Raw genomic sequence first — 21,666 nt, 5'->3', positions numbered from 1 at the left:
GCACACAGTAGCCAAGGAAATGTTTCTCTGGCGAGTGGCATGAAAACCAATGCTTGCGACACATGAAGGAAAGGAGCAAAAAGTCCCACACTTTCTAGCCAGGTCCTACCACTTCTCACGTGGAGTTTGAAAACTGTGGACAGCGGGTCTGTGGTTACCTGGTGAACATATTGAGGAAAGTCTGTATGATCTGCTCAGTGAAAGGCACGCCCATCTGTACTCTAAGGCCTCGAAACAGAGTGAGGAAGAAGCTCAGCATCTCATCAGTCACATCTAAACAAAGGGACAAAGCAAGTGATCAGAGGCACGTACAGGGATAAGCGAGCTCGTGGCTTGATGCGCTTCCTTCTGCAATCTGCACTATCCTCTCTTGAAGGCTTCCTACTGGAAGAAATTTCCCCAACACCATCAGGGCCAATGATGGAGAGTGGCAAATGATTAAGGACGTGCTGAGACAACAGCTCTGGTATAGAGAACTCTGCCCGATGGCTCACGATAGGAAATGAAGGTCATCTCGAAGCCGCCCTCACTGCCCAGCACCAAGTGCTGTGCAGAGTTCTCACTGCAGGTGGGTCATTCTGTGCTCGCTGATGCAACTGCTGAACCGGGTCAGCACCTGAGGGCTTCAGCCACTTCTCTCTATGACCGATAATGCCTGCAGCTGGGTCTGGGGTCAAGTGACTGAAAGTGGATAATGAGGGTATACTTAGACTGCATGGGCCTGAGCCACTGAATGGAATAACTGCAGAAAATGTTGGTTGCACTTAGTGCAGCTCCACTTTCAGATCTAAACGATCAGCTTGTACAATATGTTCTGGCTTGAACCGCACACACTCAGGGGCAGTGGGTGAATACCTGCTGACTGAGAAGCCCTGGATGTTTCTCTCCTAAGACTGACAAGACCACTGTAAATGCTCATGCGAGCCAAGCGAGTACATCCAGAGACCCAGAGAGAGCCTCTCTGAGTGACGGCGACAACGTGTGGGGAGGTGAAGCATCTCAGCAAAGTCCACCCTGCCATCTAAGTAGGTAAGTGGAACTACCAGAAAAGTTCTCTGTCCACCCCACTGCAGAGCCCCTGTGACTCCCGTCCGTGTACGTTCCCAAGTGACTCAGCGCCACATGATGTCACCGCCCGCGGCCTGCCCTGCAGAGCTAAGCAGTTACTCTGGTCCTTGTCAGCACCACCCAGCAGTGAGGCCTGTGGCCAGCACCTACCTGACTGATGGATAAAAGCTGGAAAGAGGGCCAGGGAGACCTGAACGGATTCCTGCAGCGACTGGTAGCAGATCTGCCGGGACTTGGTGGATTCCCCAGCGATATTCTCTACAATATCCTCTAAGACACTAAGTGTCTGGTGCATGATCACTTTGGCTGCAAAGCAAGATTCAGCTGCATGTTATGACCTGTCTGAGGATACAGCAGGGTGAGAGGGGACACAGGGAAGGGGAAGAAACCCGCAAAGGTATTCAGAGGACAATCACACAGAAGGCTCTCTTGACCCAGATATCAACCCCTCTCTGCACCTCTCCCTATACATCCTTTTCTTCCTTTTTTTGTTCCCTTCTTACTGTCAGGACTCCAGCTGCCTGGCAGCCAGCCTGCTCAGTTTTTTGCCTCTGTTCTGTCTCTATTCACCTGAAACATGTCCACAGAGAAGATGAAATGTCCCTCTGGTTAGGTGTCTTGGACTTAAGACTATAAGATGGTGAACAGATTAGTGAGAATGCAAGCATCACAAGGTAATCACCACAGGCAAGAATGGACACATGCAGATCAAACACTCTCCTTCAACTCCAGATACGACTCTAGCCCAGGAATCCACAAAAGCACCTGCCGGGCACATCCACGGCCGCTGCCGTAAGCAATCGACTGCCTGCTCAATCCTTGGCCTATTGGGCCTGAAAACGTATGTACGTAATTATCGTTATTATACTGTATTATATTATATGTAATATCTAATGTATTAATATTACGCTGTAATATATAATATACTGTATTATATGTTATTGACAATAAATACTTCTAACAATCCCCTGATGTAAGAGCTCACTGATGATTCCATACAGCCCATGGGGGAAACAGAGGCAGTGGCCAGCAAACAGGCAGGATCTCAGAGGACAGAGCATGGGCCTGGATCAGAGGGGCCTGGATGTGAACTGCACATGGTCAACACAGCTCCCCATGGGGGCAGGGTCCTCATCAGTACACCAGGGCTGGCCAACAGCCACCACTTTTGCAGGGTTGCTGTGAGGATGAGAGACAAGGTTCAGAATGATTCTAGCAAAGCGCCTGGCATAGCAGGAGATCCAGCACAGCTGGTGCAGCTGTCACCATTCTCCAGCACCAGTGAGGTTTCTCTTCCCTCAAGAAGCCCCCCAGGGCTCAGCCTCAGCCCTGGCAGAGCTCCAGTGGAGGAACTGGAGCTGGGCTGAGAGCCAGCCTCCACCTGGCAGGGCTCTCTGGCAAGGCCTGGCCCCCAGAGCCCACCAGCCTCTGTGGGGGCTGCAGCAGCTTCCAGAGAAGGGGACAGCAGAGAGAATCCAGGCTTCAGAGGTGGGTGGGGCCAGGTTTGACTCCTGACTCTGCTTATTCTGAATCTCAGTTTCCTCATCTGAAAATGTGGAGAGATGACACCATCTGACTCACAGGACTGGGCATGAAAGAGGAAAACGGCTCACAACAGGCCTGGTCCACTAAAAGCAGGTCACAGGGACGTTAGAAACTGAAGGAAAGGCACCTGCGCTCCTGAAGGAGCCACTCACTCACAACCCTACCAGCACATGGACGCTCACTGAGCCAGAGCACTGCACCTGGCCGGCGCTTCCTCAAGACCACACAAGGCACAGGGAAGGCAGCTCAGGGGGAAAGGTAAACAGAGCCAAGGGACCAAGGGACCAGAGTCAGACCAAGGGAACCTCACATCTGACCTCTGATGTGAGGATATTTAAACAAGAACCGAGATTTACTCACAAAAATGTGCAAGTGGAAAACTAAAAGCACAATTAAATATGCAATAATAAGAAAATGGATTAAACATGCAAAAATAGGAAATATGTAAACTGGTGCTTCCGCAGGACAGGATGTTATAAAACCACTAAGAACACTGCTTTCAGGAAGAAAGGGGGCCTGTGGTGAAGGGCGATGGATCTGGAGCCATTCGGACCCAAATCTCACTCCTGACGCCACCACCACCTCTATGACCCAGAGCAATGTACACCTGCCAGGCCTTGGCAGGGGGATACCTTTATCGTGGAGAGACTGACAGACACTGCCTGAAGCTCATGACCACACTGAGCGTCGCCCACAGTGGGACAGACAGAAGCGATGCAGCAGAAGTACACACCCCTACCTAGGTGGGGTTCCTGCCCCAAACTGCTGGAAACAATCAGACGGAATAAGATTACAGGACTTTCTACAAGAAAACAGGTCTGGACGCTTTAAAAATGTCAATGTCATGAAAAACAAAAACTAGGAATATTTTTCTTTGTTAAGCGACTAAAGAGACGTGACAACCAAATATAACTCATGATCCTTGAAGGTATCCTTTCTCAAAAGCAAAAAAGGACATTTTGCTAACAACTAGGGAAAATTTAAATGTGGTCTATGTGTTAAACGACATCATTATAACCATGTCCCCCAGCCTGGCTGGTTGTGTTAATGGTGTTCTGGTTATTACAAGAGAATATCTTGTTCTCAAAGATAAAGGTTAAGTATTCAGGGATCAAGTGCTGATGTCAGCAACTTCCTTTAAATGGCTCAGTTAGAAAAGTGTGTGTGAGGTTGGGGAGAACACAAGTGTGGCAAAATATTAACAACTGGTGAATCCTGGTGAAAGACATACAGTTGCTCATTTTCTTAATCTTTTAACTAATCTGGAGGTTTGGAAATTTTTCAACGTATAAAGTTGGGACAGGAAAATCTTTCCAGCCTTCAATTCATCACTTGTAGAATGAGGATAGTAAGACATAGCTCACAGGGCTTTAGGAAAGCTGGATGAAATAACGTATATAAAGTTCACAGCCCAGGGCCTGGGACCGAGTACACACTCAACAAATGTCAACTATGTTTTTCATTATGTTCACTGTGGAAATCGTCATGCTATTCAGCAAATATTTCCTCACATGGTGGCACCACGCTTCCACCTCCTCTCAAGTTAAGCCCCAGCCCTACAGCCATTCACTCTGGCCAATGAAACGGGAGTGGAAATGACAAGCATCACTTCTAGGCAAGAGCTTTAGGAACACTGCACAACTCACCACATTCCTTTCCTAGTGTAACCACAGACTACAGCAGAGCTGTCATCAGCCTGGGTTCCCCAGTGACTAGAATAAGCACAACCTCCTCAAACCCCTGACCCAAGCTGGACATGTAGTATGAGCAAGAAATAAACGTTCTCCCTGCATTAAGCCACTAAGCTTTGGGGGTTGTTTGTAACCACATACCATAAGCTAGCTTATGCTACCTGATATAAGTACATGTAAGATAAAGTGAGAAAAGAAGACCATTAAACTTTATAAAACATGATTCCACAATAGCTGTATGTTACCCCTGGACAGGTTACTCAATCTTCACATACCTTAGTTTCCTCATGGATAAAATCAGGATAATTAATATTACTTAACTCATAAAGCTGTTAGAATTAGATGAATTACTGAATGTAAGACACCAGACTTTGAAGGTTGATGTTGGCATAGCCAGAGATTTGATGAGGATATAACATCTCCAAGGCAAGAGCCTAGCCCTCATTAAGCCAGCGATTCTTACACATCTATATAACTATAAAAGGTATTTACAAACAGAAAGGGGGAGATAATGAGGAGTTGACCCTTAGCTGAAGCAGGAGTCAGAACAGGCCTGCAGGGGGAGCTGTCGTGCCCCACATGCACTGTCCATTCCTCCAAACCGGAAGGTGTTGCCTACTTTACCCAGCAGGAAAAAGAAAATTATTCTTCCACCTGAAGACAGTCCAGCCAATCAGAGACTGCAGCAGCCCAACCAATGAGAAGCCTTCATACTCTGGACTCCCGGGTTCCTCCAATGGACTCTGGTTATTACAGCCCCTCACAACTCCCCCTTTTACCCCACAAAAGCAAGTTCCCCTCCCTAGTTCTCAGGATTTGCCTATGGTCTGTCATAGTCCTCATATCCTGAGAATTGCAATTATTCCTCTGGCTATTCCCAAACAGACTTGCTTTCGCTGGTAAAATACTTGGCTACTGCAGTATATTACTAAGGTTGGCAACAATAACCAGACAGTTAAAATGGCTACTTTCTAAAACAGAAAAATGATGAGAGTGGAGAGTTTCTTTTTCCATCTGTATACCATTCTAGTATTTTTGTACAATGAGCATATGTTAATATTTCTAATTATAAAAGTAATTTTTTAAAAAAGAATGTTGAGTATATATTACCATTTCTAACAGTTCACAAAGCATTTTTGTTGACATCATCCAATAATGTCCTATTATTTTCTGTGAAAACAGACTGTATTTTCAAAATATTTCTGTAATATTTGTTATCTCAGGAAGATTTTTCAGAGAAATCTGATGCCTTCTACTTGAACTCCTGAGTTCTCTTGATTCATTTTTTTTCTCCTTCTTTAATGTAAACAATCAAACTTGAAGATACCAAGCGCCACCATTTGTGAAGATACCAAGCTTTTTCAAAGCCTCTAAAATATTTATATTTGGAGAAAGGTTAAAAACAGTTTCAAAAGACAGTTTCATGTTTCCCAGTGTGCACAAGTGAACTGCCTTGATTCTTTATACAAGTATCTTTATACAAGAAATGGATCAATAATCACTATAGGATTTTTACCCACAGAAGGCATCATCAAATAATGTCTTCAAATGGATGTTTTTCTTATTTTTGACATTTTAAATAAGAGACGGGCACCCTCTGTTCAAGATACAGGTCTCTCTGTGTTCCCTGAATGCCACAGGGGAGCAGGATTCTACCCCCGAGTCCTACTCTGCTGCTTAGCAGCGGCGTGACTGTGCACAGATGAATTCGCCCCCTAGCCCCAGGTGCAGATCCCATCTGCTACAAAGGAAAACTGATGCCTGCACTACCTAATCTCCCTAGGCTGCCCCTGCCTAGGGGCCACTTACTGTCATCCAGTGGCATCTTCCTCTGTGGGGCGACAGTATTGGGCTTCAGGCTGCGATAATCCCGGGAGAGTGCGGAGATGAGGCTGGCATGGTTGATGGAGCGCACGGGCCACTGCTGCTCATTCTCTGGGAGGTTTGGCCATGGAAGCAGCAGGATGTTAGAGAGGGCTCGGCACACCAACACCTGAGCCTGGAAGAGACCCCAAGGCATCCATCAGAAGGTTATGAGCAACGTAGACAGCAGAGGGGCTGTGCCTGACACGACCTTTAGCACCCACTGCACACGCTGAGCCTCAGGCCTCAGGCTCCTTTCTTAAAACCTGGGCCTGGGACTTTGGTCCAACTCAGACAATCCAGGGAGGAAAGAGAAACTGAAGCAATAACACCATGTCTGGGTCTAGCACATTTCAGGGCCAGCCTCAACAGTCACTCTTAGTGTTGGCACTTCCCCTCTAATTCAGTACTTGAAACATAAGGAGGGAGAAATCACAGACACTGAAGCTAACCTGCCCCTCAGCTGCCGGCTTCTGACACCCTCCGAGAAGCTACTCAGAACAGTGCTGGGAAGGGTCTTACAGTCAGTGTGCCTTTGGTGTCAAGTCAGAAGCAATACATCACATCCCAGGTGCTTTTAAGTAACTGCTTTGACTCTCCTATGACCCCACCCCCGTTTTGTTGTTGTTAAACTTGTAGTGTGAGCCTCCCAGAGGATTTTAGGAGAATATACTTGTCTGGAGTGTCTAAACCCTAAGAAAACAAACACTTAACAACAAAAGCAGACTGTTTTAAACCCAAAAGAATGCACAGAGGACTCTCCCAACACCAGCCAAATTGCCAGCTCTCAAAGCAGCACAACCTCCACGCCTATTGGGAGGAACTTTTTGTGTGTGAATCAGCACGCTGACTGTGTTGGGAAGGTCATGACAAGAGAGCACTGAGGCTGCATCAGTGTTGCACGTATAAGAACTCCATCTATGTTGGCAAGGCCTGTAAGCTCTAAGTGCAAAAAGAGAGACTAGATTCTTCTTTCTCAGCTTCCCTGAGTCTGAGCCACGTGGGCTCCAGAGACCCCAGCGTAGCCCTGAGGCCTCACCTTATCAACAAGTCGCTGGGCAGAGGCATCGGTGATTCTGTTGAATACTTTCTGTACTGCAGGGATGCTGATCAGAAAGACAGGTCGCACAGTGGTGGCCAGTGAGACCAATAAGTGGCACGCAGATAGCAGCAACTTGTCTTGGACCTGGAGGGGGAAGAGGACATGTCAGCTCATGACATCTCCCATGAGACTGTATTAGAAGAACTTGATGAGGCAGCCACAAGCTAAATATGGTGCTCGGATGCCAAATTATACCACCTAGGCTCTGTCTCAAAGAACTTTTCCTATAAAGATGCCAGCAACAAGGCATTCTCTTCCTTGCCACGTCCATAGCTCCTGCCCTCAAGCCAGGACCATCACCTCCAGTTCCTCCTCTTCTTAATCACCGGCATCTTTGAACTCAGTCAGTTCTCAGCTCGAGAATCTATAGTGGCTCCCCATCAGCTCTGAAATCACATGGCAAACTCCTTGGCATATCATTCAAACAACTGGGGATTGTTCATCTCACTCCTCTTGCTCCAATCAAACCAAGATCCCTCTCCACCCCCTACCCACTGCACTCCACCAATCACACCAGGCTCGCCTACTTCCTTCACCTCAGCATGCCAATCAAAACCTTGGTTCACGTACCATTCTATCCCATTCAAATTAGCAAAAGAGAAGACTTTTGAAAACAGGACCTAATGCTAGTAAGACTGTGGTGAAAAGAGCACACCAAAGAGTCAGTGGCACGTAGAATAATGTAGAAAAAAGAATTACATAATTTCCTAGAACCGCAAAATATCCCTAACTTTTAACCTTGTAATCCCACTTATTCTAAGACAATTACCTAAAAGGATAAAGCTACATTCATGAGTACACACATTTCAGTTATCTGTAATGACTTTTTATCAAATGGAGGCAACTTAAAAGACCAGCAATGGATAGGTAAATTTTGAAACAACCCCCTCATGGGATATCATAACTCATTTACAGTTATAAATACAACAAATATTTATAGAAAACAATACATTGTTCTGTTAACAGTGGTACAGGATGCCATACATGATTACAACTACTCCCCACCCCCCCAAAAAAAGGAAAGAAAAGAAAAAAGTATCTGCTTTAGTAACATAAATTGGTGGTCTTCCTGGAGGACAACTTAGAATCTATCAAATTTTACATAGATATAACCTTTAACCCAGCAATGACACTTCCAGGAATCTATCCTACAAGGATGTACATACAAAGATCTAATTTCCATCAACAGAAAAATTATTATACACCCCCACTACAGAACAGCATTGGTCAGTTTGAACTGAATTTGCTCCACAAGTGTAAAGGTCTCTGAAGAATACTGTTAAGCAAAAGAAGACATATCTCCAGCTGTCTACAAACTTTTACTTATGTATGTAAAAACAGAAAAAGGTCTGAAGGATATACAACAAGCTGTTGACAGTGCTTATCTTGGAAAGGAAAATGTTTTGAAGGAAGGGATTAAAGAACACCATAATTTTTTAGTCTATACATTTGAACAATACTTTACGACAATAACTATGTATTCATGTGGGAGTTAGAGAATGGAAAAAAGTTATATTTGAATTTATATGGACTACAACTAAAAAGGAACATGAAATGACACACAGGCCTATCACAGGGGTAAGAACTGGGTCTGCTTTGTGGTATTTTAACGTTATAATAAACGGGTATATGAACAGAAGGGCAGACATGGAGTTAGAGAAAAGGTGCAGCCTTCGCTGCTTCAAGACCTTGGTGCTGATCAGAGGTGTGATTGCATCCATGGTGGTGGAGATGAGCGTAACAAACTGCTGTGTATTCTGCCGATGAGCCTCGCTGCAGTACTGTGCCAGCCAGTGAGAGTACGCCTGCAGGGCAGCCAGGGACTGAGCATGCCTGCGAAAGGAGAGAAGACGCGATTTGAAAGGTTAAGGTCAAAATATATTAGCACTAAACTTGTTTCCACAGGAGGTAAGAAATCCATTCACTTCATTTACTATTCCAGGACATGCGTCAAAGTGTGGAAACCATTTACTTGCTCACACAGGATCTAAAAGTTAAAACCCCAACTAAATATTGCCACCACTGCCTGGAACACAGAAGGCAGTTAGTAAATGTCTATCAGAGCTCATTCACTCTGTGACACACGTGAGTTCAGCCGATAGGATGGTAAATAATAAAAACAGAATCAAAGAACTTAAGTGATAATGGGTTGACTTGGGAACTAGTAAAAATTTTATATCCATAACTACCAATCAGGATGTAGAAAACTACTAGGAATTATAGCTTTATAAATAAGCTTTCATATGAGACTCTCAAGTTTCAGCTTCCATCACACCACACATGGTATTTGGATGGAGGCTTGAAGTAGCAAAGACTACATTTGGTTTCTGCCAATTCTGTACTGCAGCATACACACAACAAAATATACATCATAAAAGCTCACAATTCATCAAAGATAATATGTAACAAATCTTTTTAAAAGTGAGGTGGTTGTCTCAGAGCTTACAAAACACCAGACCTTCTAATAAACCTAAATGGGTAATTATTCCCTTTTCTGAAAAAATCAGTAAATAATCTGTGGGTTGAAACCTTGAGACTCTGTAAATAAATATACTGTTCCCCAACCAACACCCACTGAGGATCCCTGCCTAAATCATTCTTACGCTGGTGGTTGCAAACTAGTGATTTTTCTGTCTTTCCTTTTCTGTTCATTAGCTGTATTCTTCTGTAAAAAAGAGCCTTCCCTCCCCAACCTGTTTTTTGTTTTTTAATCACATGGATGCTTTATATTCAATATGTTATAACTCATTATCACCCTTATTCTTTCCTGATGATCACACTGTCAAGTCTGACCAGGAAAAACCCTTTCAAGCTAGCTCCTATGTCCTTTGCATCTGTTCTCAATCTTTACTGACTCAACAAGATTCTCCAGGGTCAAGCTGCCCCAGACTTAGAGCATTTCTCCAAGCAGCTCTGGTGTTTTTGGGTGGAGAACATATTTTAGAAACCAAGAGCATAAGTACTAGAGGTAGCATTGGTACTGGGGTGTCACTGCTTCGAGGACCTTTCAGTGGACAGAGCTAGGATATAGGCAGACACTATTTAAAAATCAAACTTAGTATCAACAATTTCAGGGCAAATTGACCTCAAGTGCCTCTACATATGATGCAAGAAGGACACGCCATCACCTATGTAGTATTCTTGCTAAAATGTTTAACCTCAATCTAATACAGAGAAAAACAACTAGACAAATCCAGATTAAGATTTTCTTTTAAAAAAAAAAAAAGCTAAGATCTGATTCTCCAAAAGAGTTGGTCTCTCTCCCCATCCCACCCCTCCCAAATACACACAACTGGGGGAACAGGTCTAGACTACAGGAGACACGCATAATGTGTGATTTGTTAGTTAGAACTTGGATCCAAAAAATACATATCCATAGTTATGTGTTAAAAGGACATTCCTGGGACAATTTGGGAAATATGAATATGGAGTATAATACATATACACACATATACACTTAAAAATAGGAGATGACATTACTGTATGACAGTTTTTGAGTATTGATAACTGTATCATGGGTTACATAGGAGAATGTTCCCAGGAGGTACATGCTGAAGGATATAAAGGTGAAGTGATGTGTTGTCTGCAATTTGTTTTCAAATAGTTCACACAAAAAAATGTATGTGTGTGCACATGTGTATACAGGGAGAAGCATAAGGAAAAAAAAACAGCAAGTATGGCAAAATATTTATCACTGATGAATCTAGCTTAAGAGTATAGCATACGGGTGTCATTCGATTTCCCCCTTTTCTATAGATTTGAATTTTTTCAAAATAAGAGGTTAGGTAAGAAAAGGTACTAAGTACCTTAAAGTAAGAAAATATAAATATTGGGAGTTTGATGTTCATAGTGACAAAGCAGTTATTTTGTATTTTATCTTTAGAATCTATTGATCAAAAAGTAAGTACCAAAAGTAAGAAGTAAGACATCAAAGTCTGTCTTAGGGGCAGGGGTGGTTCTAAGAATTTCAGTCAATCTATCGGATTTTAGAGCTCCTTGAGGCTGAAGGGAGGAGCTCTAAAACTTCCTGAAGTTGTGTGCAAGCGTTGTGTTTATGAGCAAATTAGAATCTTTCTTGGGAGAAGCTTTCTCTAAATTCTCAAAAAGGAAAGCAGTATAAAAAAAAAAAAAAATTTTTTTAAACCACCATAGTAATAAAATAAGACTCTTTCTATTATTGATCTAATTTGAAGCTCAAGAACGCTCTAGAACAGGGGTCAGAGACTTTTTCTGCAAAAATCAGAGTATAAATATTTTAGGTTTTGTAGGCCATCCACTCGGTCAGAACTATTCAACTCTGCCACTGTAGTGCAAAAGCAGCTCATAGATAATATGTAAATGAATGGGCATGGCTGTGTTCCAATAAAACTATTTACAAAAGCTGGCAGTGGGCTGGATTCGGCACAGGCCATAGTTCACCAGCTTCTGCTCTTGCCCAGAGCAAGCCTTCTGGGCAGCGTGATCTCTGGGATATGGCCCCATCTTCAGTCCCCATTCCTCTATCCCTTCCACATGTCACTTTCCTAATGGCTTCCCACTGTCTATAAAGTGTCTCAAAATGTGGTCCCTGGACGTCCTGCTTCAAAATCACCTGAGGTTCTTGTTTAATATGCAAATATCAGAGCCTTATGCCATCCAGCTACAATCAGAATCTCTGAGGGAATCTGTTTCCCAAGCAATTCTGCTGTACCTTACAGTTTCAGTCACTGGTCTATGGGATGAGAGTCATGGCATTCAAGGAGAAACACGTAGTCCTAATGTGCCTATCTGGCCTTGCCTCCCACCACACCAACTGCTCACCACGTCCCTAACCGTGTAACTCTGCAACACTTCTGTGCCATGGCGTGTGTTCTCTCCTCCTGAAATGCCTACTCCATCTACCCGCTGCTGCCAGCTCTCAACTACCTGATGAATTCTACTCACTCCAACCACCCCAGCCCCCAGATATCATCAAACAATCTTTCTCTCTCTCTAGGTTTGGAGGTGGGAGTTTTTCATCTTTTCATGGCACTACAGTCCCTTTTTATGTATAAAATCATTTGGGGCCCAACAACAAAGTCTTTCTGAGAATACACAAATATCTAACTACTGTATACTTACACATCGATGAGATCAGGCTTCAATACTGATGGCACGGCAGTCTCAATGTTGTACAGTTTTATCTGAGATCCATACAAAGTGACTTTGACCAACCTGTTGGCAAAGAAGAATATAAGAAAAAACATTCAGCTTCTGGACTAAAACAGAGGTACCAAAGTCTCAAGGACAGACTTTCTTCAATCAAAAAGAATCCAGGGACTTCCCTGGTGGCACAGTGGTTAAGAATCTGCCTGCCAATGCAGAGGACAAAGGTTCGACCCCTAGTTCGGGAAGATCCCACATGCCGCAGTGCAACTAAGCCCAAGTGCCACAACTGCTGAAGCCTGCACGCCTGGAGCCCATGTTCCACAACAAGAGAAGCCACTGCAATGAGAAGCCTGTGCACCTAAATGAAAAGTAGCCCCCGCTCTCAGCAACTACAGAAAGCCTGTGTGCAGCAACAAAGACCCAACACAGCCAATAAATACATACATACATACATATATACATAATAAAATTAAAAAAAAAAAAAGAATCCAGACCAGGTCTTCAATTTTATCCCAATCTGAGATGTGCATAAAGGTTTACATACTAAGATATCAACTAAAGCCTTACTTACAGTCTTAAAACTTTTTGAAAACAATATAAATATCCAACACAGAGAACATAATATAATGTAATAATATATACAAAAATGATTAGAATGGAAAATTTTATGCTATGTGTATTTTACTACAATAAAAAAAACTAGAAAAAAGTAAACGTTTCAGGTGCATAGGTATATGATAAAGAAAACACAGCAAAGTGTTCACTGTAGAATCTATGGGTATTTCCTGTACTATTTTTTAACTTTCTGAAGATTTGAAATGGGGCAGCAGGGGGGCGGGGGGGACACAAAAGTTTCTAAAATAGATTAAGGTATTTTTAACTTCAGCACAGTTCTTTGAGAAGCAAGTTACTGAGCCCACTGGTTGCCCAAGGGCTCACTATATATCAACACAAATGAACATTAAATATAGTAACTAACAGTCAGCTCTACTGGGAAATACACTTTTCACTAGAGACAGAGTTCCTTTCTGAGTAAATGTAAAAAACAAACAAACAAACAACTAAAGACCCTGGCTAAGTTCCCTCTGTTCCTACTCTGTAAGGAAACCTGCGAGCAGGTCTGTGGGGTCGCCAGGGAAAACGGTGTATGTTTCTCTCCCTCAATCCAACAGTGCCCGGGGTCTCAGACTTCACTGAGCATAAGAATCAACTGGGGAACTAGTTACAAATGCAGCTCACTGGTGCTGCCCCCCAGACTGACTCTGTAGCACTGAGGAGGGGTCTGGAAACGTGCATCTCTAGAAAGCAGCCGGGGGACTCTGCTGCATGTGGCCCATGCTCCAAAAAACGCTCCTCTCTGATGGGGGGAGAAAGCACAACTTTCTTAGAAAACCACACGCTTGAGCCACAAGTCATTCAGGGTTGGGGAGCAATCAGAAAGAGGTACTTCCAGTCAGTCAAGGAAATAAGGGTAACAAAGCCAAGGGTTCTCAACCTGAAGCCCTAGGAAGGGGGGTGTGGTGGTGGTGGTGATAACTTGGCATCAAAACAGTCACCATCAATAGGCAATACGCCAGTGTGCACCGGTATTTAATACTTTAAACTGTTCTACATTTTTTATATTCATGCAATATACAGTTCAGTGGTACTGAATATAGTCATAATGTACAACCACCCCCACCACCCATCTCCATTACTCTTTCCATCTTGTAAAACTGAAACTCTGTGTCCATTAAATAACTCTCCATATCCCCTCCCTCCCTTGGCAACCATCATTCTACCTTCTGTCTCTACGATGTGACTACTGTAAGTACGTCATATAAGTGAAATCATACAGTAGGTGATTTTACATTCTGTTTTTATATTCAACAGCATTCCTTAATGTTGTTCTACACTAAAAATGAACATCTTTTAATATTTCTATGTTTAGCAGTCTTAATATTACGTTTGTTTTATGTAACCTATAAGTAAAAACACTGCTAATCACAGTGGCTATCAAGATCACTAGCCATAACAAGGAGGCTTCTCCCACACTTTAAATGAAGACAAAACAGCAAAGTATCTTTAAGTATTGAGCCTGAAAACCTAAGCAGTACAAAAAAGATGTATATATAAGGACCTATAAAATAACAGTCCAGGATCTCTGAACAGTCATCTCACTATAAAGTTGAAATGACTGATGCATATAATACACTCCTTAAGTTTAAATTAAATATAGATTTCAGACAGAAAGACATGTTCTATTCCTACTAACCATCAGCAGAAACGGGCCTAGTGCAGGAAGAAGAGAAAAAGAACTTGAAGTAGAAGCTCTGTGGTTTGGAAAGAACACAGCATTTGGACTCAGGAAACTGGGTAAAGTACATGTGCTCCCTGTCATGAACTGTGTGACCTGAGGCAAGGCACTCACCCTCTCTGAGCCACAGTTTACTCAGATAAAATGACAATACCTGTCCCGAAAAGTACAGAATGAAACAAAATGTACAAAATTACTTTCGAAAAATTCTTGCTGCTATGTGCTGCTTTTATTATTAATATTAATCTGGCTTTTCAAGATTTATTTAAAATTCTTAGTTATTGCTGCTTTTAAGCTAAGAGTCACAGTTAAAGAAAAATCTGGTATGCAGGCAACTAGGCCTGAGCCCCAGCTCCCCCTCATGTGTTACCAACAACACAGCTACTGGGTCAGTAAAAGCACCAGGCATCTCTCACCTTTGGGCCTGGACCCACACCCACCCAGTTTTGATCAAATCAACTCACTGGTTACCTTGATATGATCTGAACCTCCTGTCATTTTTATTTTAAGCACATGACTTTTTAAGTGTATGAGTTCATGAGAAGGGAGGGAGAGGACTGTGTAGTAGGAAATGGTCTTCAACAAAAGCAGCCGTAAACCCTGTGAGGGACCCGTGAGGGAAGAAGCAGTAAAAGGAGCTTGGTGGTGGGAAGGCTGGGATCCACCCCTCAGGTCAGGCTTGGAGGCTGCCCAGCTTCAACTCCTCAGGATGCTAAGAGGACTGGAAAAAGCAGCCCCATTCTAACAGGACCAGAAAAAGTCCCCCCTTTGGCGTGTGGCTGCCTACGCAGATAGGGCCTACTGCCTACATGGTTGTCCTTTTATTAACAGGGCTTTCTTAATGTCTTTTTATGACCTCACTTGGTTTCTCCTGAGGTTACTCCTGTCTTTAAACATAAGATCTTTCACGAAATAACAGCGTATATTTACTGTCTGCTACATACCAGGCCCTGTGCTCAGTGCCTTACCTCATGTACTTCTCACAGGATACCAAGTCCAACTCCATTTTATTTATTTTTTTTTATAAATTTATTTATTTTATTTATTTATTGGCTGCATGAAGGTCTTCGTTGCCTCACACGGGCTTTCTCTAGTTGCTGCGAGCGGGGGCTACTCTTTTTTTTTTTTTTTTTTTTTTTTGGCACACGGGCTTAGTTGCTCCGTGGCATGTGGGATCTTCCTGGAGCAGGGATCGAACCTGTGTCCCCTGCATTGGCAGGCAGATTCTTAACCACTGCGCCACCTAGGAAGCCCGGGGGCTACTCTTAATTGTGGTGCGCAGGCTCCTCATTGTAGTGGCTTCTCTTGTTGTGGAGCACGGGCCCTAGGCGCATGGGCTCCAACAGTTGCGGCACACAGGCTCAGTAGCTGGGCTCACAGGCTTTAGCGCACAGGCTCAATAGTTGTGGCGCATGGGCTTAGTTGCTCCGTGGCATGTGGAATCATCCCAGGGCAGGGCTCGAACCCGCGTCCCCTGCACTGGCAGGTGGATTCCTCACCACTGCGCCACCTAGGAAGTCCCCCAACTCCATTTTATAGACGAGGGACCCGAAGTTCAGAGAGGGTCAGTGGCTACCCCACACTCCCCCAGATGTGGCAGAGCCTCGGTTCACCTGGCGCCACAGCAGAGCTGCCTGGCAATAGCCGCCCCTCACACCAGCAGGTAAGCTGAGCTCCGTGCTGTAGCTGCCCACCCACCTCTCCACCACCGTGAGGGCGTCGCTGAAGCGCACGGCGAACACGTCCCCGATGAAGTACTCGGCCAGGCGGCCCACAGCCTGAAGGAGGGAGCTCAGGTCTCGCAGGGAACAGTGCAGCCGCCGGCAGTCGTTCTCTGCTGTGATGTTCAACCTGTGTCCTGGAACATAACACTTCAGACGGTTTTTCAACAGGACGAACGTGCTTTAATTACCACTACAGATCACTGCTCACTCAGGCAAGCTACATTTAGCAAAACCAATTTTTGAAACATAGCAAGCCACAGGCTGCTTCCCAGTACGGAGGCAGGAAAACTGGGCAGGCCCCACCTACAGCCAGGCCTGCAGGCACCCCAAGGCCAGAGCGAGAGACAGACAGCAGACAGCCTGGGCCGTGCACACAAGGACCCATCTGATCCATGACTGGATTTCTCTTGACCCTGTGAGGAATGACACCACCAATTTTACATACAAGGAAACACACCCGGGAGCCCAGGAACTTGCCTAACATGGGTCGTATTTCCAGGGCAGAGCTGGTTTCCTAAGTTAAGCCTATGCAACTCTGCTGGCCTTCTGCACAGGACCCTGGTGCAGACTGGAGTATCCATGGGCTGACAGGGTTCAAAGAACAGGGTGTACTCAGCGCTCCACCCCACGTTCGTAGGTAGCACCGTATGGACCAAAGGCACAGGACCTAGATTCAGAAGACACAGGTTCCCTGCCACTTGCAAGCTCTGCCTCGGGGGGTCCCTCTAAGTCTCAGGTTCTTCATCTTTAAAATGGAAACAAACACTACTATCTAATTCACTATAGTAAGGGTTGAATTAGAATGTGTAAAAACCCTGTAAACCATAAAACATTATTCAATGTTTGTAATTAATGATGAATAACAAAGAGCTAGTGACTTCCTAGGGCCTGAAACTTTCCTTCAACACTTCTTCAAGCTGAGCAAGGAGGAAGCAAAGATGAAGGACAAAATCCTCAATTCGGCTTTCTCCTTGCCCTTTGGACCCCTCTTCCCACAGAGGTCCACAGAAGACAGTAATTATTGCCAAGCCAGAGACAGTGCTCTCTGTCTGACCAAGTCCTCCCCCAGCATCCAGGAGGAGGGAGGGAGGGGCAGTAACAGTAAGATCACTGCCATAGGACACCTGCAATCCATTCACTCCTTAAATACTTTTCAAATCTCCTCCCGCCACTGCCACTTCAGGATTTTACCCTGTTGGAGGCAGGGACCTGGTATCACCAGCCCTCCCCCCCTGGCACTGCATGGCATCTTCCTAGAACCCAGATCTATGCACACAGCTTCCCAGAAGCAAGGTGTCAAACCCTTCTGGGGCTCCCTCTGGCAAAAAGGAAAAATCCCAACCTCCCCAGCTTCAACTCCAGATCTCTGTGATTTCACCACCTCCTCCGATCCCACTCCATCACCTGGACCCACTGATGACCCCCTGGTGCCTCGTCTCTGCACAAGCTGGGCCTCTGCCTGGACTCCCCACGTCACCCTCTGGCCATGCACACCTCACGGCCCTCACATAGCCTGCAGGACCACCTAAGTATCAGCTCTCGTGGGAGGCCTTCCCTCCCCACACCCCCAACAGAGGGAACTCGCTTGCCTTCCCTCCTGCATCCCTCCAGGGCACCCCAGGCACATATGGAGATAAACTACTGATTTACAAGTCTGTCTCCTCACTGACTGTGAACTCCTTCGTGGTAAGGGTCTACACCCAGCAGCTGGCACAGCACCTGGTACAAAATGAGTGACCACAGAAGTACGACTGAATTCGATACACAGAACAGAGAGCTAACTAGAGCAGGAGAGGGGGTCTGGGGGGCTGAATTCCTCACACTGCCCTTGGGAACATTCACTCTACTGTGTAAAGGAGAACATGGATAAGCAACACCAGTGGAGAGGAAGAAGGAAGGCTGCCACCTAAGAGACTGGGGGTGAGGCAGCAAGTTTGATGCCTCCGCTCCTACACCAACTTCCAAGTGATGAGGCTGGAACAGAGCCCGTGACAGTCCCGAAGGGAGGACAGGAGCCTGGAAAAGGGGACACTGTGGCCAGGGAGTTGTCACAGTGGGTCACACCCCAAGAAGCAGAAGAACAAAAGGAAGGGGCAACTCGAGGAGAAAGCCAGTGACAAAGCCGGCCCTGACCTGCCAGACCACCTGTCTGCCCACAACACTCCCCGGGGAGAGCAGAGCCTTGGTGCAGAAACACCCAGTGGGCATCTCAGCCTGCAGGCAGCCCTGCCGAGGCCACTGGGTGGGCATCTAAGGAAGGTGGGCCAGCTCCCCAAGCCAGAGCAGGAGAGGGAGGGTTCCACACCATCAGCCAGAGGAGTCCACAGAACACAAAGAACCAAGAAGTGGTCTGCTCATGCTTGGTCACATGAGAGGGAACAATGCCTTTCTCCTCTCCTCTCCCAGTTAACAAAAGTGCCACAATTACACACCTTCTGAATGTCAAGGATGTTCAGAGGACTTTCTTGGTGGTCCAGGAGTTAAGAATCTGTCTTGCAACGCAGGGGACGTGGGTTCAATCCGTGGTCAGGGAACTAAGATCCCATATGCCACAGGGCAACTAAGCCCACATGCCACAACTAGAGAGCCTGTACGCTCTGGAGCCCACACGCCACAACTAGAGAAAAGCCCATGCACTGCAATGAAGAGTCCGCGCGCTGCAACGAAAGATCTTGTGTGCCACAACTAAGACCTGATGCAGTCAATAAGTAAGTAAGTAAATAAATAAATAAATAAATAAATAAATATTTTTTTAAAAAGGATGTTCAGGGTTACTGCTATGTAACCAAAGCCCAGGGTAAACTAAAACCTGGTGTTCCACCTGTTTGCACACCAACCAAGCCCTGCAGCTCTGTGGGAAATAAACCTTTAAGAAAAATATACCCTGGAACTGGATGTGGTGGTGGTACAGGCTTCAAAAAGAGATGAGGCCAGCTCTTCTTTCAAAAAGCAACGAGGACAGGTTTTGAATTTGCATCAGTAGCCCCTCACTCTCCCTGCACACACCCATCCTCATCTACCACCCCTCTCCCACCGAGCTCTAACCCTGATAACTTGTTTCACTGTACTAAATACCAAGAACTAGGTACCCTCAGGTGCAACCTAAGAACTAGGCTCTTAAATATTTTAAGCATGAAGGAAACATTCTGCATTTCTCTTTTAAAAATCAAACCCACCCTAAATCTGGTTTCCCAAGTAGATGGTCCTGAGACAGCTTAAAGGTCATCCTGACCAGGCCTGCCCCTCTTTCCCTTTGGCCCCTGCATCCACGCATACATCTGAGGCAGGGTCTTCCCCCAGCATTGCCCTTCCAGCCTCTTCCTGGACACCGCAACTAAACACTAGCGAGCCCAATGCCTCTTGAAGGAGTCTTCCATCTTTAGACAGCTTGGTCAAAAACACACCGGTCTCCCTATAATTCCGCCTTATTATCCCTGACCTGACAAAAACCAGGCCTTCGCCTGCTGACACATGACAGTCTTGAGGAGATGTGGAGGAAGGGGCCACATTCTTGCAAATCTCCTCTTGAATGAAACACACCCCCTGGGTCCCCTTCTATTTTCCGTGTCACCCTCCCTCAAGAATCCTTGCCATCCTGATCACTCCCCTCTACACCTGCCCTAATTTGTCTGACAAAAAATAGTCTCTAGAATGAAAAACAGCTTGGAACTGCTGTGTATGTTTTAAACTATTAGTTTGAACCCTATGAAATTGCTGATATTTGACCATTTCTGACCTAAAAAAGCTGCAATTTCATATAATTCAACTGAATACATGTGTGCCATCCAAGATTCCTAGTAATCAAAACGGCAGTTGGTTCTTCCCTGCTCTGTCTGCCAGGCAGACAGACACATAGGCAGCAGGCACCCCAAATCAGTCTCCAGCCCCTGCCCCCTGGCCTGGAAACCTCATACTACCACCACCAAAAAATCATGCAAGGTACCACACCTCAATCTGAGGGGGCAGGCTAGAGTTCCCACTGTGAAAAGCTGTTCAGATCAACCCACATTTTCTTCTGTTTGGCTAAAGCTTAGTTGCTTCCCTCCTCCCATCAACAGCACAGAACATCCACGAAGTGGAGCCTGCAGGGGAGAACACTGCTACGTATAGGTTTCAGAGATGGAAAATATCATGGCCACACTAAAGTCCTATCTTCCATACACCAAGTCACCCTGCAGCTATCTAGATGTACTCTAAGCTGCGTCCAAAGAACAGTTCACTGGCAAATCACTGCCCTGGAAATAAACATCTTAATGTTAAATATAATTCAGTCTCTCTCTCTCTTTTTTTTTTCTTTTGGGGGGGGGTGGGTAATGGGAGATAAAGGTATAAAAATTAGCATTTAAGGTGTTCCACTCTGAGAGAACAAACAAATCATAAATGAACCTAAGCAGAACAAAGAATTTAAGTCCAAAAATCTATATATTGTAGATGGAACAATCTCTTAGGCAGGGAAGTCTGCACGGCTAAACAGAAAAATTAACAGGGCTGCCTAGAGCAGAAATATTGCCCCAATGAGGGAAGATCTCAGAGAGGAGTGGCAGAAGCCAGACACCTGGAAAATGGATACCGGAGGGCCATATAAGGACACACATGCAGCAAGAGGGGCACAACAACTGATGAGAGGACTTCTCAAACCACAAATGGCGGGACAGACAGACAGCGAGGGCAAAGGAGGACTCCCAGGGGTAAGGGAGGCACAGCGACTGACGAGCCACAGGGACGGTATGTTCCGCCATGGACCTGACTGAGGAGGCAGAAGCAGGAGGAGCAGCAGAAGCAGAGCAAAGAGTAAGGCTCCCGTCTCCCAGGCTCTAGAATTCAGGCCAGAGAGAGGGAAATGCAAACGAAAGGAATGGGCCAGGACCCATCAAGGAAAGAGAACGTGGTTTCTGGTAAGAGGCAGTAAGACTGACTGATGTAGCACGGAGGTTATGTGAGGGGTAAACGGCCACAGGAACCAAGGAACAAAGCGTACTCAGAGTTTCCATTTTTTAACAGCCTTTGCATTGGAAACTTGGCTTTTGCTCCATCATGGATAAGAGGGCTCATTTTAAAACAGGAAATAAGTATTTCTCTGGCCTGAGAGGTTCTGCCCCTGGAGTATATGCACCAAGGATCAGCACTAGGGATGAGGTTTAGAAATGACCTGGAAGAGCCAAGTGCGTGGTGAAATTGCCAGTAAATGGGCTGTAATGCGAGCAGGCATATGATATTTAGGGAAAAATCAATCAGATTATCCTTCTCAGA

General features: G+C 45.2%; 1 protein-coding gene across 2 annotated transcripts in view; it reads right to left on the bottom strand.

The window, feature by feature from the left end:
* Positions 1-21,666, bottom strand: part of XPO6 (exportin 6) — a 104,260-nt gene that overhangs the window by 8,191 nt on the left and 74,403 nt on the right. For both annotated transcript variants that reach the window (XM_057747769.1, XM_057747768.1), the window contains 7 exons: positions 16,391-16,550; positions 12,370-12,462; positions 8,958-9,102; positions 7,207-7,353; positions 6,114-6,303; positions 1,219-1,374; positions 159-273 (listed from right to left, as the gene is read on the bottom strand). In XM_057747769.1, coding sequence (XP_057603752.1) covers positions 159-273; positions 1,219-1,374; positions 6,114-6,303; positions 7,207-7,353; positions 8,958-9,102; positions 12,370-12,462; positions 16,391-16,550 — 1,006 coding nt within the window. The remainder of the gene's footprint in view (positions 1-158; positions 274-1,218; positions 1,375-6,113; positions 6,304-7,206; positions 7,354-8,957; positions 9,103-12,369; positions 12,463-16,390; positions 16,551-21,666) is intronic.

The sequence above is a fragment of the Hippopotamus amphibius genome, chromosome 9 (assembly GCF_030028045.1).
Source record: "Hippopotamus amphibius kiboko isolate mHipAmp2 chromosome 9, mHipAmp2.hap2, whole genome shotgun sequence".
Lineage (NCBI taxonomy): Eukaryota > Metazoa > Chordata > Mammalia > Artiodactyla > Hippopotamidae > Hippopotamus > Hippopotamus amphibius.
The sequence above is the reverse complement of the archived record's forward strand: the minus strand, read 5'-3'. Positions and strand labels throughout refer to the sequence as shown.